The sequence below is a fragment of the Lynx canadensis genome, chromosome B2 (genome assembly GCF_007474595.2).
Source record: "Lynx canadensis isolate LIC74 chromosome B2, mLynCan4.pri.v2, whole genome shotgun sequence".
Classification (NCBI taxonomy): domain Eukaryota; kingdom Metazoa; phylum Chordata; class Mammalia; order Carnivora; family Felidae; genus Lynx; species Lynx canadensis.
The window spans coordinates 80629565-80644766 of record NC_044307.1 but is presented as its reverse complement, the minus strand read 5'-3'; the positions used below and the strand labels follow the sequence as shown (position 1 = coordinate 80644766).

General features: G+C 45.7%; 1 protein-coding gene across 2 annotated transcripts in view; it reads left to right on the top strand.

Moving 5' to 3' along the window:
• The first annotated feature begins 9517 nt into the window (after positions 1-9517).
• Positions 9518-15202, top strand: part of RRAGD (Ras related GTP binding D) — a 41967-nt gene continuing 36282 nt past the window's right edge. Inside the window, exon 1 of one of the 2 annotated variants that reach the window (XM_030315963.1) lies at positions 9518-9849. In XM_030315963.1, the coding sequence (XP_030171823.1) occupies positions 9714-9849 (136 nt within the window). In that variant the 5' untranslated portion in view covers positions 9518-9713. The remainder of the gene's footprint in view (positions 9850-15202) is intronic. The other variant, XM_030315964.1, reaches the window with a different exon arrangement.

Sequence of the window (15202 nt, the reverse complement as noted above, 5' to 3'; positions counted from 1 at the left end):
GCTGTTAATACCTCTGTCCAGTTGACTCTGTTGTCAAGAGGTTTCTACCCTCATGTTACAGCACCATATACATCAGAAGCTTGTCCTTAAAAGTCATACGAATTAAAAGTTGATTTTTTTTAAATTCTTTTTTTTTTTTTTCAACGTTTATTTATTTTTGGGACAGAGAGAGACAGAGCATGAACGGGGGAGGGGCAGAGAGAGAGAGGGAGACACAGAATCGGAAACAGGCTCCAGGCTCTGAGCCATCAGCCCAGAGCCCGACGCGGGGCTCAAACTCACGGACCGCGAGATCGTGACCTGGCTGAAGTCGGACGCTTAACCGACTGCGCCACCCAGGCGCCCCTAAATTCTTTTTTTTAAACGTTTATTTTTGAGACAGAGAGAGACACAGCATGAACGGGGGAGGGGCAGAGAGAGAGGGAAACACAGAATCGGAAGCAGGCTCCAGGCTCTGAGCCATCAGCCCAGAGCCCGACGCAGGGCTCGAACTCGCGGACCGCGAGATCGTGACCTGGCTGAAGTCGGAGGCTTAACCGACTGCGCCACCCAGGCGCCCCCTTAGGTCATGATTTTATGGTTCCTGATATTGAGCCCTTCATGGAGCCTTCTTGGGATTCTCTCTCTCTCCCTCTCTCTCTGCCTTTCCCCGCTCATGCTCTCTCTCTCAAATAAATAAACTTAAAAAAACAAAAAACAGGGGCACCCGTGTGGCTCAGTTGGTTAAGTGTCCAACTGTTGGTTTTAGCTCAGATTATGATCTCAGTTTTGTGAGGTTGAGCCCCGCATCGGGCTCTGGCTGACAGTGCTGAGCCTGCTTGGGATTCTCTCTCTCTCTCTCTCTCTCTCTCTCTCTCTCTGCCTCTTCCCCACTCATGTTGTCTCTCTCTCAAAATAAATAAATAAACTGAAGAAAAATGTCATCTTCAGTACATTCATGGCTCTAAGTTGGAAAATATCATTATTTATTCCAAAGACAACATGATAGACATCTAAGAAATAGCCAAATCACAGGATTAAGAGAGATTGTCCTGTGACAATATACAATAACTAGACTGTTAAAATTCAAGGACCTTGGGGCACCTGGATGGCTCAGTCCATTAAGTGTCCGACTTCGGCTCAGGTCATGATCTCACGGTTCGTGGGTTTGAGCCCTGCATCAGGCTCTGTGCTGACAGCTTGCTCAGAGCCTGGAGCCTGCTTCAGATTCTGTGTCTCCTTCTCTCTCTGCCCCTCCCCTGCCCGTGCTCTCTCTGTCTCTCAAAAATAAGTAAGTGTAAAAAAAAATTTTTTTTTAAATCAAGGACCTTGATTCACATCTCGCCCCCCAATCCTGTTCCTATCTAGGTCTTACTTATTTTAATAAATGGCATTACTATACTTCTAGTTACTCAAACCAAATGCCTGGGAAGAGCCTTCTCCCTGACTACCATGTTAAATAAGCTATCAACAAATCTTATCTAGTCTACTTCTGAAATTTATATAAAATCTACCCATGTCTCTCACTTTCCACTGTTATTTTCTTCCACCCTTAAATCTGCAATCCATTTTCCCCACATCAGCCAGAATGTAGGCATCAGTTATCTACCGCAGTGTGACAAATCATCCCAAACACTGCTGGATTTAAAAAACAGCCATTTTAGGGGTGCCTAGCTGGCTGTCAGTAGAACATGCAACTGTTGATCTAGGGGTTATGATTTCAAGTCCCACATTGGGTGTAGAGTCTAACAAAACAAAACAAAACAAAACAAAACAAAACAAAACACAAAACCCAGCCATTTTGTTTGCTCATGATTTTGTGGATTGGCAGAGCAGTGTTCAGCTGGAATAGCAAGCCTGTGTTCCATGTGGTGTGGACTAGACTTGCTCATGTGCCTGCAATTTGGGCTGGAGAATCCAATATGGCTGGGATGGCTCATTGGAGATGGCTGGGATGTTGGAGCCTCTCTACTCTGGCATCCTTCAGGGCCTCTCTGTACATGGGGATTCTCCAGCAAGCTAGCCCAGACCTCTTTGCATGGTAGCTCCAGGCTCCAAGAAAATAAAAAAGGATGTAGTAGCAAGGCCTTTTATGGCCCAGTCTCAGAAGTTGTACACTGTCACTGTCACACCTACCACAATCTATTGGTTAAAGCAAGTCACAGGCCCTGTGCACATCCAAGAAGAGGAAAAATAGGTGGAAGGAGTGGCAAAGTCACATTTGCAAAAGGGCATGTGGGATGGCATGGAGGGTTGTAGCCATCTTTGGAAACAATCTACCAGCAAGGGCTTTTAGAAAAGCAAACCACACATCTCATCTCCCTTCTTAAAACTTTTCAATGCTTCTAGAGGTACTTAGAATAAAATCCAAACTCCTTATCCTGAAAAGACGGCCTGTCTCTAATGCCTACTACTGTCTCCCTCTCTCATCACACTGACATTTTGTTCCTCCAATGCCCTTTCTTTTCTCCTTGGCCTTTCCAACTACTGAGAAACCTTCAAGGGAACACTTTCCATTCCAGCTTTAACTTTGCTATCCCCTCATGCTCAACTCAAATGCCATCTTTTCATCTATCTATTTATTAATTTTTTAAATATTTTACTTTTTTAAAGTAATCTCTACCTCCAATGTGGGGCTCAAACCTACAACCCCTAGATCAAGAGTCACATGCTCTACTGACTGAGCCAGCCAGGTATCCCTAAAAAAATTTTTCTAAGTAAGCCCTATGCCCAAAGTCAGGCTTGAATTCACAACCCTGAGGTCAAGAGTCACATGCTCTACTGACTAAACCAGCCAGTTGTCCCAAATGTCATCTTTTTTAGAGAGGTTTTCTCTGTCCATCCCATCAAATTCAGGCTCCTTCTCTCATCCTCACATACTTTCACCTCCCTCTGTTTATCTCCTCCAAAGCACAGCCCTAAAAATCTAATTGTCTTCATGGTCATTAAAAACAAAACAAAACAAAAAAACATATTTGGGGCACCTGGGTAGCTCAGTCAGTTGAGCATCTGACTCGATTTTGGCTCAGGTCATGATACCAGGGTTATGGAATCGAGCCGTACATTGGGCTCCATGCTAAGCATAGAGCCTGCTTAAGATTCTCTTTCTCTTTCTCTCTCTCTCTCTCTCTCTCTCTCTCTCTCCCCACACACACACACCCCCTGGCCGGCTCAGTTTGTTAAACCTCCAACTCTTGGTTTCGGCTCAGGTCACAATCTCACAGTTCGTGAGTTTGAGCCCCCCTCTAACTCCACACTGGGTTCCACACTGACAGGGCAGAGAGAGAGAGAGGAGGATACAGAATCTAAAGCAGATTCCAGGCTCTGAGCTGTCAGGACAGAACCTGACGCGGGGCTCGAACCCACAAACCATGAGACCATGACCTGAGACGAAGTCGGATGCTTAACCAACTGAGCCACCCAGGTGCCCCTCAAAACATTATATTAATAAAATCTCTATAATGATGGATTGCTTCAATGAAAATGATTTAACAATTTTTTTAAATGATTTCATCAATTCATTGACTGTCTTAGGAGAACTGGAGACTGTAAGCTGCCCTTTTGAAAAATTCGATTGGCTTCCCTGGATTAGCAGGAGTCCAGTGAGATTTTGTAGAAGGCTCTTTCCTTTGTTTGCTTCAAGAGAGAATTAATGGCTTTAAATACATATTTTAAAAGAAAGCCTAAAAGGCTTTCAACATACGAATCCCAGGAACCAGGCATAATGCCATCAGATGCCTTAAAATATCCTAAGATGCAGGATGCAGGCTGTATTTAATTGCTTGCCCTCTTCAGGACTGCAATTATTCTGCCTAAATTGTACAGGTCTCTTTTACATAGCTCTCATGTTCCTTGTCACAAGGCATCTAATTGCAAACAGCAAAATAATTCACCAAAATAAGGGCACAAACTTGTGGCCTTTAAAATTCAAATTTTAGGGCACCTGGGGGGCTCAGTTGGTAAAGTGCCTAACTTCTGCTCAGGTCATGATCTCATGGTCTGTGAGTTCAAGCCCCTCATGGGGCTCTGTGCTGACAGCTCAGAGCCTAGAGCCTGCTTCAGATTCTGTGTCTCCCTCTCTCTCTGCCCCTCCCTTGCTTACTCTGTCTCTCTCTCTCTCAAAAAAAAATTTTTTTTTAATTTTAAAAAATGAATAAAATTCAAATTTTAAATAAAAAACCCACTTAGATATCATACTTTAGCTTAATGTACGGTACAATATACCATATAAACCAGAAGGGGTATTAAATCACTTGCTATTTGTGCTCCTAATAGAAGAAGCCAAAATAATCAGTATTTTTTTTAAGTTTATTTATTTGGGGGGAGACAGAGAGAATGTGAGAAGAGGGACAGAGACAGTGGAAGGGCTTGAACTCACAAACCGTGAGATCATGACTTGAACCAAAATTAAGAGTTGGAAGCTCAACCAACTGAGCCATCCAGGTGCCCCAATCAGCAATTTTATTGTGACAAGTAGTTTTCTAACTTTTGGGGGTTAGGAAACTTTGCATTTTTTTTCTTCCTTTCAGTGAATCCTGTAAATTAAATGGCCTGAGACAGCAGACCCATTTTCTGAGTGTATATGTGTTTTGATTCTTTACCTAGGAGATTGGGAGCCAGTTCTTCCCTTCCCTTCCCTTCCCCTCTTTTCAGTTTAAGGCTATAATGTAATTGACTGTAGCCTTTATTTTAATTTTATTAAAAAAATTTTTTTTAACGTTTATTAATTTTTGAGGGACAGACTGTGAGCTGGAGAGGGGCAGAGAGAGATGCAGAATTCAAAGCAGGCTCCAGGCTCTGAGCTGTCAGCACAGAGCCTGATGTAGGGCTTGAACTCATGAACTGCGACATCATGACCTGAGCCAAAGTCGGACGCTTAACCAACTAAGCCACCCAGGCCCCCCTTTAAGTTTATTTATTTTGAGAGAGACAGAGATAGCACAAATGGGGGAGTGGCAGAGAGAGAGAACCCCAAGCAGGCTCCACGCTGCAAGCCCAGAGCCTGTCGTGGGACTTGAAACCACAAAGCTGTGATGTCGTAACCTGAGCCAAAACCAAAAGTTGGACGTTTAACTGAGTGAGTCACCCAGGCATCCTGACTGTAGCCTTTAAATAAGATCTAATGTCTGAGTTCCAAAGTGGTTCCACTGTCCACTCCAGGTCCACTCCATGTGGTACGTTGGGCAAATTGTTTAACCTCAGTGTTTTTACCTGTAAAGTAAGAACAATCATATTACTTACTTAATGGGAATATTTCGAAGGTCATATTATTTTGGAAGAGTGCCTCATTTATGGAAAATCTCAGTAAATATTAGTTGGTTAAATTTTAGTTATGTTTTAGTGGGTGATAGACAAAGTTTTCAGGATGCTACAAAATACCTCTGAGTTAAGAGTTTTTGTCAACTATAGGGGCACCTGGGTGGCTCAGTTGGTTGAGGGTCAGACTCTTGATTTTCACTCAGATCATAAGCTCATGGTTTGTGAGTTTGAGCCCCTAATAGGGATCTGCTCTGACAGTGTGGAACCTGATTTAGATTCTCTCTCTCCCTCTCTCACTTCCCCTCCCTCTTTCTCTTTCTCAAAATAAATTTAAAAAATGAAAAAAAAAGTTTTTGTCAACTATACTCAAATAAAAATAAACAAAATAGGCACTCCTGAGTGAGTCAGTCGGTTAAGTGTCCGACTTCAGCTCAGGTCATGATCTTGTGGTCTGTGAATTCAAACTCACCAGTTTCTGTGTTGACAGCTCAGAGCCTGGAGGCTGTTTTGGATTCCGTGTCTCCCTCTCTCTCTGCCCCTGCCCTGCTCATGCTCTGTCTCTCTCTCTCTCTCTCAAAAATTAACATTAAATTTTTTTAAATAAACACTACAAAAAACAGTTTTTAAAGGGGAAAAAAGAGTTAAGAGTTTTTAGAAGGAAGAGTTAGTAAAAATAAAATAGGCATTTAATAGTCATCGGGCAATGACTAATCATTCAGCAAAGTCTTTAGGCAGTCCTGAAGGGATGAAAACCTAAGAGTGATCATCTCTCGTAGGTCAGCTCCTTCCTGATTACACTCTAATAACTCACAGTTTGTACTTATCTCATTGTGGCATTACCCAGGGTTTAGAGTAAGCAGAAAATTTAGCTTCTGTCTCTTCCTGAAGTTTCTCTCAAAAATATGCCAAGTCTGTGCAGAGAGCTGGCCTGTACTATCTTTCTTCTTCTTTTCTTTCATTCCCTCCATAGGCATTAAGCACCCATCATGTACATGGCAACCCGAAATGGTTACATTCAACAGCAAAAACCATGGGCAACCCAGAAACAGATCCTCATATTTTTATTATTTTTTATGTTAACTTTTTTTTAATGTTTATTTATTTTTGAGAGAGACAGAGCATGAGCAGGGGAAGGACAGAGAGAGGAGACACAGAATCCAAAGCAGGCTCCAGACACTGAGCTGTCAGCACAGAGCCAGACACAGGGCTCGAACTCATGAGCCCTGAGATCATGACCCGAGCCAAAATCAGATGCTTAACCGACTGAGCCACCCAGGCGCCCCAATTTTTTTTTATGTTTTTAAAGTAAGCTCTACACCCAACATGGGCTTGAACTCACTCGTGACCCTGAAATCAAGAAAGAGTTGCATGCTCCAGCAACTGAGTCCACCAGGCACCCCAAAGTCTTTCCATTTTTATTTAAATTCTGAAAGAATCCATACACAGGACTTTTTAAATTAAAAAAAATCTCTAAGATGTTTTTTCCAATATATCCCTTATTTGAAAGCTGACAATGTTGAAATAACAGCAAAAGGAAAGCAATAAAATTTTTTCTTGTTGTGTTTATCAATACCGTACATGTATGAATGACAGTGAATTAGAAGCTCTTAAACCTGTGTGCGACTCTTCTTTCTACCTGAGGGTGGAGCATAATTCAGGATTTGGCTTTTATTGATTTTTTGTGGATTTGTTCCTTTTTTCTCAAGAATAGCCCAGTTTTCAAATGTTTAGGGTATGCTCCAGTCTACTGCTGGTGTTCCCTCTAAAATCTCTTTTGGCTTTGGGCGTGGTGCGCCTGGGTGGCTCAGTCAGTTGAGCATCAGACTCTTGACTTTGGCTCAGGTCGTTATCTCACAGCTCATGGCTTTGAAGCCTACTTGGGTTTCTCTCTCTCTCCCTGCCCCTACCTCTCTCTTGCGTGCTCTCTCTCTCTCTCTTTCTCAAAATAAATAAAAATAAATAAACTCTCTTTGGGAGAAGGCAGAAGATCATCAAAGATCTCCATCCTTTCTGGGTCTCAGGCACAGTGGCACTATTGGCTTAGTAATTGTCCTCTCTTGAACCCCTGGGTCCCTGGGGCAGACATGCTCAGCAACCAGCCCAGGAATGCTCTGTTTGGGTTGACCTTGGACTGGCTGCTGGGGTCCCATAAGTAGGCCTCTGCAGTTTGAATCAGGCCAGCTGAATGTCCTTCCCAGGCTGGTGGGTTTGTTCTGGGATAGCTGAAAGTCTTTAAACCCCCTCTGGGAAAGGACTTCTTCCTTCCCCCTGGGGACTTCCTTTTATAAAATGGATGGGCTAGGAAAATTATCTCAGAGTAACTTCTGATAAAAGCGAGTAGAAGCTTCTTGTGGGGGCTATGCCAGTTGCCCCCTACTCCAGCCACAGCCTAGGACCCACTATCTGCCCTCCCTGCCCAATCTCTGTGTCCTGGACTAGTTTCCGGACTCCCTTGCCCTCTGGTTTCCAGCTGGGTGTAGCCACTGGGAGGCAGGCACTTCCAGGAGAATTGGGGAGATTGGAGAGAGAGGTCCGAGTATTTCTTCCTACTGCTGTCTCCTTGACAGTGAGATGGTTCTGGCAGTGGTTGCTTCCTCATCAGCTATAGTTCCTGCTTTGTGCCCCCCTGCCCAGTACGCTAGCCCCTTCCTTTACTCCTACTAGTTTTGGGGTGATAATCTCTTCCCACTGTTGCTAATCCCTGTGTTGATTTTCTGAACTCTGCCCATGCCCCTGTGCTTAAATCCCTTAACTTAAAGCTTTCTAGAAGTTAAAAATCTTTGCATGTGCCATCTATTTTCCTCCTGAGAAAGACCTTGACGGATACAGTCATAGCAAGTTATGTTGCCTCCACTTGTAAAATCTCAAGACCTTTCCAGTTAGAAGTAGCTGTCTCCTAGGTGTCAACATTCACCTTCAACACGCACAACTACTACAAACTCCAGAACATGAGTCATGGTTGGCTAGACTGAGAGTTCCTCCAGGGAAGGGACACTGTTCTGAGTATAGGTGGATTCAGCCTCCCCCACCCCTGCACTTAGCCCAGCTCCTGGCATATAGTAGGTGTTCAGTAAATGTCTCTGACAGAGGCAGCACCCTTGGGCCCCAAGAGCTTCCACTCTCAGCTCCCTGCCTCCTCCCCTACACCACCTGCAGCGTTGCTGGCACCTGTAGGATCTGGATCACCATGCTGGCCAGCTGGTTTATTTCTTATTGTGCTTGACAGAAGGAAGTTCATCCACGTGATTTTTGCAGTATCCAGAAAGGGTGGGTACAGTATGTCCTGTGGTAAAAAGCTTGTGGAGAAATGCAGGTTTTAGTTTCACCCCCACATAGTTGCTATTCTTATGTGAGAGTTGCCCCCCTCATCCCCCCAAGCCTTGAAACATTTTATTTTGAGATGTGCAATTACAGTCTATGAAACAAATGAGACAGGAGGTGGTCATGAAGAGCCCCAGTATGTTGTACCTGCGACCTATTCCCAAATGCTGCAGAGGAATTATTATTTAGTCTAGGCAGCCATGAGGCATGTTATGTTTTTAAGAAACATTTACATCCGGGTAGGCCTGATTTTCTAATATTCCTGGTGGGAAGCACTTTGAACCATAAATGCACACTGAAAGGCAATTGCTATGGAGACTGAACCTCTGCAGTGCATTTCTCGGAGTTTTCTTCTCTGAGAGCTTCAGCATGTGTCCTAGGCACGCTGCTCTGGATGGGGGGCCTGGGCCCTGCAGTGTTGGGGGAAGGAGGAGGCAGCCCACTTGGGACTGGAACCCTCCCCAGGACGGAAAGCTGGAGAAGGCCACCCAAGGTAGGGTGTGTGTGTCGGAGGTGGATGGGGAATAGGTTCTTAGGGTGTGCAGGTCCCCAGCTCGCCGGCCTGTGCGGGGACCACGTGCACGAAGCGCGCGTGGGGGCCCCTGGAGCGCAGCCGCGGTGGGTGACCGCGCAGCGTCCCAGGGCCCGGGGTACCGGGCGTGTGCCACCCTGCGCTTCTGGTTAGGTGGAGGGCCCGCGCCGCCCTTCCCCCGTCCCCCCCTTGCCTGGTGTGTGCGCGGCCTCGGCCCAGCGCCCCGCTGAGCGGTGCCAGAACCCGGGAAAGCGCGCGCGCACCCGTGCGGGTGTGTGTGTGTGTGTGTGTGTGTGTGTGTGTGTGTGTGTGACAGTGTGTGTCAGGTGACTTGGGTCACGCAGTCTCTCTCTCCCTCCTCAGGGAGGAACTGCCGCGCTCCGGCTGACTCCTCCGCCGGCAGGCGGGCGGGGCGGGGAAGGGGGCTCCGGGCGCGGTGGGAACCGCGAGACCCAGTCCTGGACGCCGACCGCCGCGGGGGGCGCGCGGCCCTGCCTCCGCGGGCTCCAGCGAACCTCCAGACAAAACCCCAATTCAGAAAGAGGTTGCGAGCGGCAGGCGAGGAGGTTTGGCCCCCCACCAGGGTCCCCCGCCGCCCCCGGGACGGCCGGCCGTGGGAGCGATGAGCCAGGTGCTGGGGAAGCCGCAGCCCGAGGAAGAGGACGACGACGAGGAGGATGAACTGGTGGGGCTAGCGGACTACGGGGACGGGCCCGACTCCTCGGACGCCGACCCCGACAGCGGGGCGGAGGAGGGAGGTGAGCGCGGAGTCTCCCGCCCGGCCCCACGCCCCGCGCGTCCTCAGCCCGCAGCCAGTCCCTTCCCTCTGTGTCTTCCAGCCCCGGGCCAGACCAGGCGCGCGGGCCGCGGACTTGGAGGGGGTCCAGGAGCACAGAGTTGAGGAGTGGGGGTGGGGAGGGGCGCCCGAGGAGCCACCGCGGGCTGCAAAATGGGGGATACCAGGTGTAGGCGGCAGAGGGGGGACCCGGATTCGTGGAGAGAGCAGAGAGGAGGCATCTGGGCAGGAGGAACGTATGTTGTCTGTCCCCTTCCAGGGCCAGTATCTTCCCCCACCCCTCAGCCCCAGCACTCCGCAGGGTCTGGGGGTTGGGAAGGGGAGGGGACCGCCCGGCGCGTCCTGGGATCTCTTACTGAATGCTGCTGTGGAAGCCTGGTCAGATGTCGTGGCTAAAAAAGGCAGCCGGCGGCAGCGTGACTGGCAGGGTCGTCGGCAGCTGCGGGTGTCAGTCTTACCCCGTGTCGCCACGGGAGGGGTCCTTGGGCTGCCCAGGTCTGTGGAGTGGGGGCATCCGTGGAGCCGCGGGGGGATGCGCGCAGGTGATGTGGGAGTCGCCGAGTGGCCGCGGGTTTCCCGGGATCCAGGCAAATACGGTTGTTAGGACACCTTATCTCTGCTCAGTGTCACCACCTGGGCATGGCGGTGCCTGCCCCGGAGTGAGCGCGGGCGGGGAAAGTCGTTACCGCTCAGAAGCAAACTCTATTTCCTGTTTAAGAAGCGGTATTTAGTAATTGTTCAGTCTGTGGGGGTTCCTGCATTTAATTCTTAGGGCCTAAGGAAGTTGAGAGTTTTTAGGATTCCAGAAAGGTTTATCTTTTTTTGTCCGCCTCCAAAGCAAGGGAAAAATTCTCTATCGTAGGGTCACTTGAAAAGGTCAATAGAATCTGGCTGTTAACATCTAGATGAAGCTGTATGCTTCCAAAAGAAAGAACTAACTTCTAAACATTTCACTTTGAGGAAATTGTGTGAGGGATAGAACTACCTTTGTGACTTGATTTGGAAGAACTTTTATTGAAAATTCATTGAACTTATTTTAAAATTCCTACACAAAGCCTTTCTCTGGAGAACAGTTGCCATTATTTGACATATGATAGGTGCTATTTTCAATTAATCAGAAAGGGAAGAAAGTTTGAAAAAAAGGGGCGGGCGGGGGAAGAAAGTTAAATAAGCCTTGGGCCTGAAGGATTAGAAAGAAGCTTTCTAAGTCACACTTTTTCATAGCGTCCTGTCTCCAGAGAGGGTTTATGCTAATTCCCCATTTACTTAAATTTGGTGTGTGCACCTGTGTGCTTCTTTCTTCTGCACTTCCCATAATTGGTCCCACAGTTGAGCACGTGGCCACGTTTTTGTGGATAAAGGCTTTCAGTCCTTTTGTTGGAGTCTCTAGGGCTACCTTTGGTAATTAAATTGTTCAGTCGCTTTGTTATTATTCAAATTGCTTTCATTAGCTCCTCCTAGATTCTTAGCAGACTCTAGAGATTCAGAATGGGGATGTATTTGCAAGATATTTGAAATGGTAGACACACAATAGGGTGCATGTGTGATACTCTTTTAAAAAAAGAAAAAAGAGAGGCTATATCTGGGAAGAAAAGCCCTGTAATTCGATATTGTCCTGGGGACCTGAGAGGTTCCATGGAAAGTACCGGAACTGCTTATTTATTCTGCAGTTCTTTAAGGGGGCACTTTTAAAATTTGATTTGATGACTTGAAATTGAAATGAAAAGAACGCTTTGCCTGAGGGGTGGGATTTCCTGAACAAAGGGCTTCCCCAGAGCCTGGTCTTGAATGCTCCCCACTGCTCCTAACCTAAAGGCAAACTCATCTGTAACTGATGCTTTTCATTACTTCAGCAATAAAATCATCCCTCGTGAGTTCTTGGGATCAACATGGAATCTTGCTATAAAAGCATTGAGTGTATTTATGTGGTAAGAGGAGCAATTAATGAATATTTGCTCTTGCAAACATTACTGAAGCTAGGTCTTTCTCCCTCTGGGCCTGCTGTGGGTAGTGGTCTATTCTCAGAAGACTTCCTCTATTATCTCAGGTTCCTGTTCTTTCCGTGTCCCTGACTTTGATTTTGGGGTGTACGCCCGACTGCAGAATCACTATCAGGGCGTTCACTTTCTAGAGTGGCAGATAGGGTCCTCAGTCAGCAGTTCTAGCAGCAATTATTCCTGACAGTGTCATGCCAGCCAGTATGGTCCTGGGGAGTTGAGATGAGGGTGGAGGCCAGGAGTTGTGACTTCCCTTTCTGGAACCTCAGAGTGCCACCAAAGGGTCATCCCAATTTCTAATGGGCCCTGGGCACATGTTGCATTAGAATCCTGTATTATTTTTGGCGAATTACGTTTACCGACTCTGTAAGAAATGAAATATGAGGGGAAAGGGGCTTATTTACTCCAAGGAAAGATGGGTATGGTATATTTTGAACCATGAACAAAGCATTTCTCTAATGAACCCCCTTCCCCCTTTACCTTCCTAATGGACTTTATTTAATGCCTTTGCTTAGTAGAGACCTGGGGCTTTTCCCCTGAGGTTTAGAAATCTCCCCTGCAGGGGCATGCCCGACTAGGTGGCATGCCTTACCTAGGCATCACTAGGTAAGTTGCAAACCAGTTTATCAGGAGCTGTGCAAAAGAAGGTAGATTGAAAGTGGATAGCGTGAATTTCATTTCCGTTAGTCTTGGAAGGAACCTCTGATCTTATTTTTAAGACGAGGGCCACGTAAGTTTTACCACATTGTGCTATGCACTTCTCCGGCTTGCACTCCAAATTTTACTCATGAATAGCAGGAGTGTTCTCGGGCACTTTAGTTCTGGTAAAGACAGATTTGGGCACCTCTCAACCTCCCTTTGAGAGTTGTTAATCAGAGATAAGGTGAGTCTCACCTTCAACCTCCAGGCTCCAGATAGAACTCTAGAGAATGGAAGCAATCAATAAGCCATTAAAAACAATTGCAGCACAAATGATTTTTAGACACATGGAGTTTAAATCTTTAGTAAATTACTGTGCTTTAAACACTGCAATAACACGCGGTGCCTGGATGGCTCCGGCAGTTGAGGGTGAGCGTCCAACTCTTGATTTGGGCTCAGGTCATGATCTCACAGTGAGTTTGAGCCCTGACTCAGAGAATCCTTGGGATTTTCTCTCTGCCCCTGCCTTGCTCATTTTCTCTCTCTCTCAAAATAAATAAATAAACAACAACAAAAAAAACTGCAATAAGAAGGAAAGCAGTGAAAAGATCATATTTAATCAGAAAGTGAAATTGTTTTTTTCCCAAAGTCTCTCCCAATTTTTAAGGGAAAGACATTATATATACTTGGCTAAAACAGCTGCTCATCCACAGCCCAGCTACGTGTGTGTGGTCTTATTTCCACGGCAGCCTGTGAAGTCTCTCCTAAGAGAGCAAGTGACAGTTTAGGTCGTTACTAGAGGCATGAAGAATCCACCAGTCAGCCGGTGATACTTGTAAATGCAGTGAAACCACCTGTTTGCATCTATTAATCATGAGTGTCAGCTTTTTTTTTTCTTTAAAGTAATTTAAAAGTTATTAGTGAATTCATCCTCTCACTGTTCCTTGAGTGTAAGTAGAGATAGATAATTTTTCTCATGATAGTGAGACTGTGGCTCAGGGGTGCCAGGACTTTTCTGCAGCCACATGAACTACACCTGATCAAAGTTTAGGAGAGAGACAAGTTCGTGGATATGTAATCCCTTTCCTTGTAGTTCTGTCTTATCCAAAAAGAGTTGGGTTGACCCCAGCCCTGGCTATGCCTAATCTCTTGGGTTTCCCTATAGCCCTGGAAATACAGAGATACAGAAGAATTGGAATAGATGAAATACAGAATAGTTAATAGTGACCAAAGTCACACCTTAGACATGATGCTTGTCCGAATACATATATTTAGTGAGCATATTTTTAAAATTATTTTTTAATTTTAATGTTCATTTTTTTTTTATAGAGAGAGAGAGTGTAAGCAAGGAAGGGGCAGAGAGATGGAGTCACAGAATCTGAAGCAGGCTATAGGACTCTGTGTTGTCAGCACAGAGCCCGACATTGGGCTCAAACCCACAAACCCATGAGATCGTGACCTGAGCTGAAGTCAGATGCTTAACCTACTGAGCCACCCAAGCACCCCATAGACGACATAGGTTTATATTAGATGATTTGTAAACATATTGCAGTGATTCATAGAATCTTGATTCTATACCTTTTTTCAGAAATCCCTCCCATTTTTATATCAGAACACATAAGGTAGTCTGATGGGGAAAAAAGAGGCAGAAACTAAGTTCTGGAGTTCTGGATAAGGGATGTAGCTCTGAGTTTGAAAGATCATCATTGTCAGTCCCAGGTGTCTCTCTGTTTACCCTCTGCTTCAGTCAGTCCCCTGACCCTCATAGCTGTGGTTGATGACACGGATTCATTTCCTACCTACCACAGCCACTTCTTCTCTGCTCATTTTTCTTACTTTCTTCTCTACCTCCTTTATTCTTCCTTATCTTTTTTTTCTTTTTCAAATCTTTTCTGTTCTTCCTCTCTGCGAAAGCCCTCAAGCTCTCTTGTAACTGGCTTTCCCTGGTTCTGCTGTGATACTCAAGACAAATGGGTTTTTCACTCCTGATCTAAATCATTCAAGATGCTGTCGACTTTCTCCTCTTGAGGACCTTCGGGGGAGACTCCTACTCAGTTTCTCAGTGTGTAAAGTAGAGGACCACAGAAAACCCACCTGGATCACTCTCAAAGTGATGGTAAAAAAAAAAAGTTCACAAGAACTTCTTGCAAAAGTGTTGGTAAATCAGAACACATCAGAAATGTTACTGAATATGTATGTCAAGGAAAAACTTATGTATGGGATTATGTTTTCAGTGACCTGCCAGTGTGATGTGAGAGGATTTCATAAAGATTTGGTGTTCCCACATAAATAAAAATTGCCTTCAAAAATTTTCATGCCTGGGGCACCTGGGTGGCTCATCGGTTAAGCCTCTGATTCTTGGTTTCAGCCCAGGTCATGACCTCACAGTTTTGTGAGTTCCAAGCCCTGCATCAGGCTCTGTTCTGACAGTGTGGAGCCTGCTTGGGATTCTCTTTCCCTCTCTATTTGCCCCTCCCCCACTCACTCTACCTCTGTCTCTCAAAAATAAACTTAAAAAATTAAAAAAAAATAAAGGTTAAAAAACAAAACAACCCCCCCAAACTTTCATGCCTTTGAAAATATATGTTCTGTTTTCTGTTTGCATTTCATTCTCCTAAGTGTTAATCAAATGGACAATGAATCTTTATGATTTTTGCATATTCTCTTATTAGTGGTATT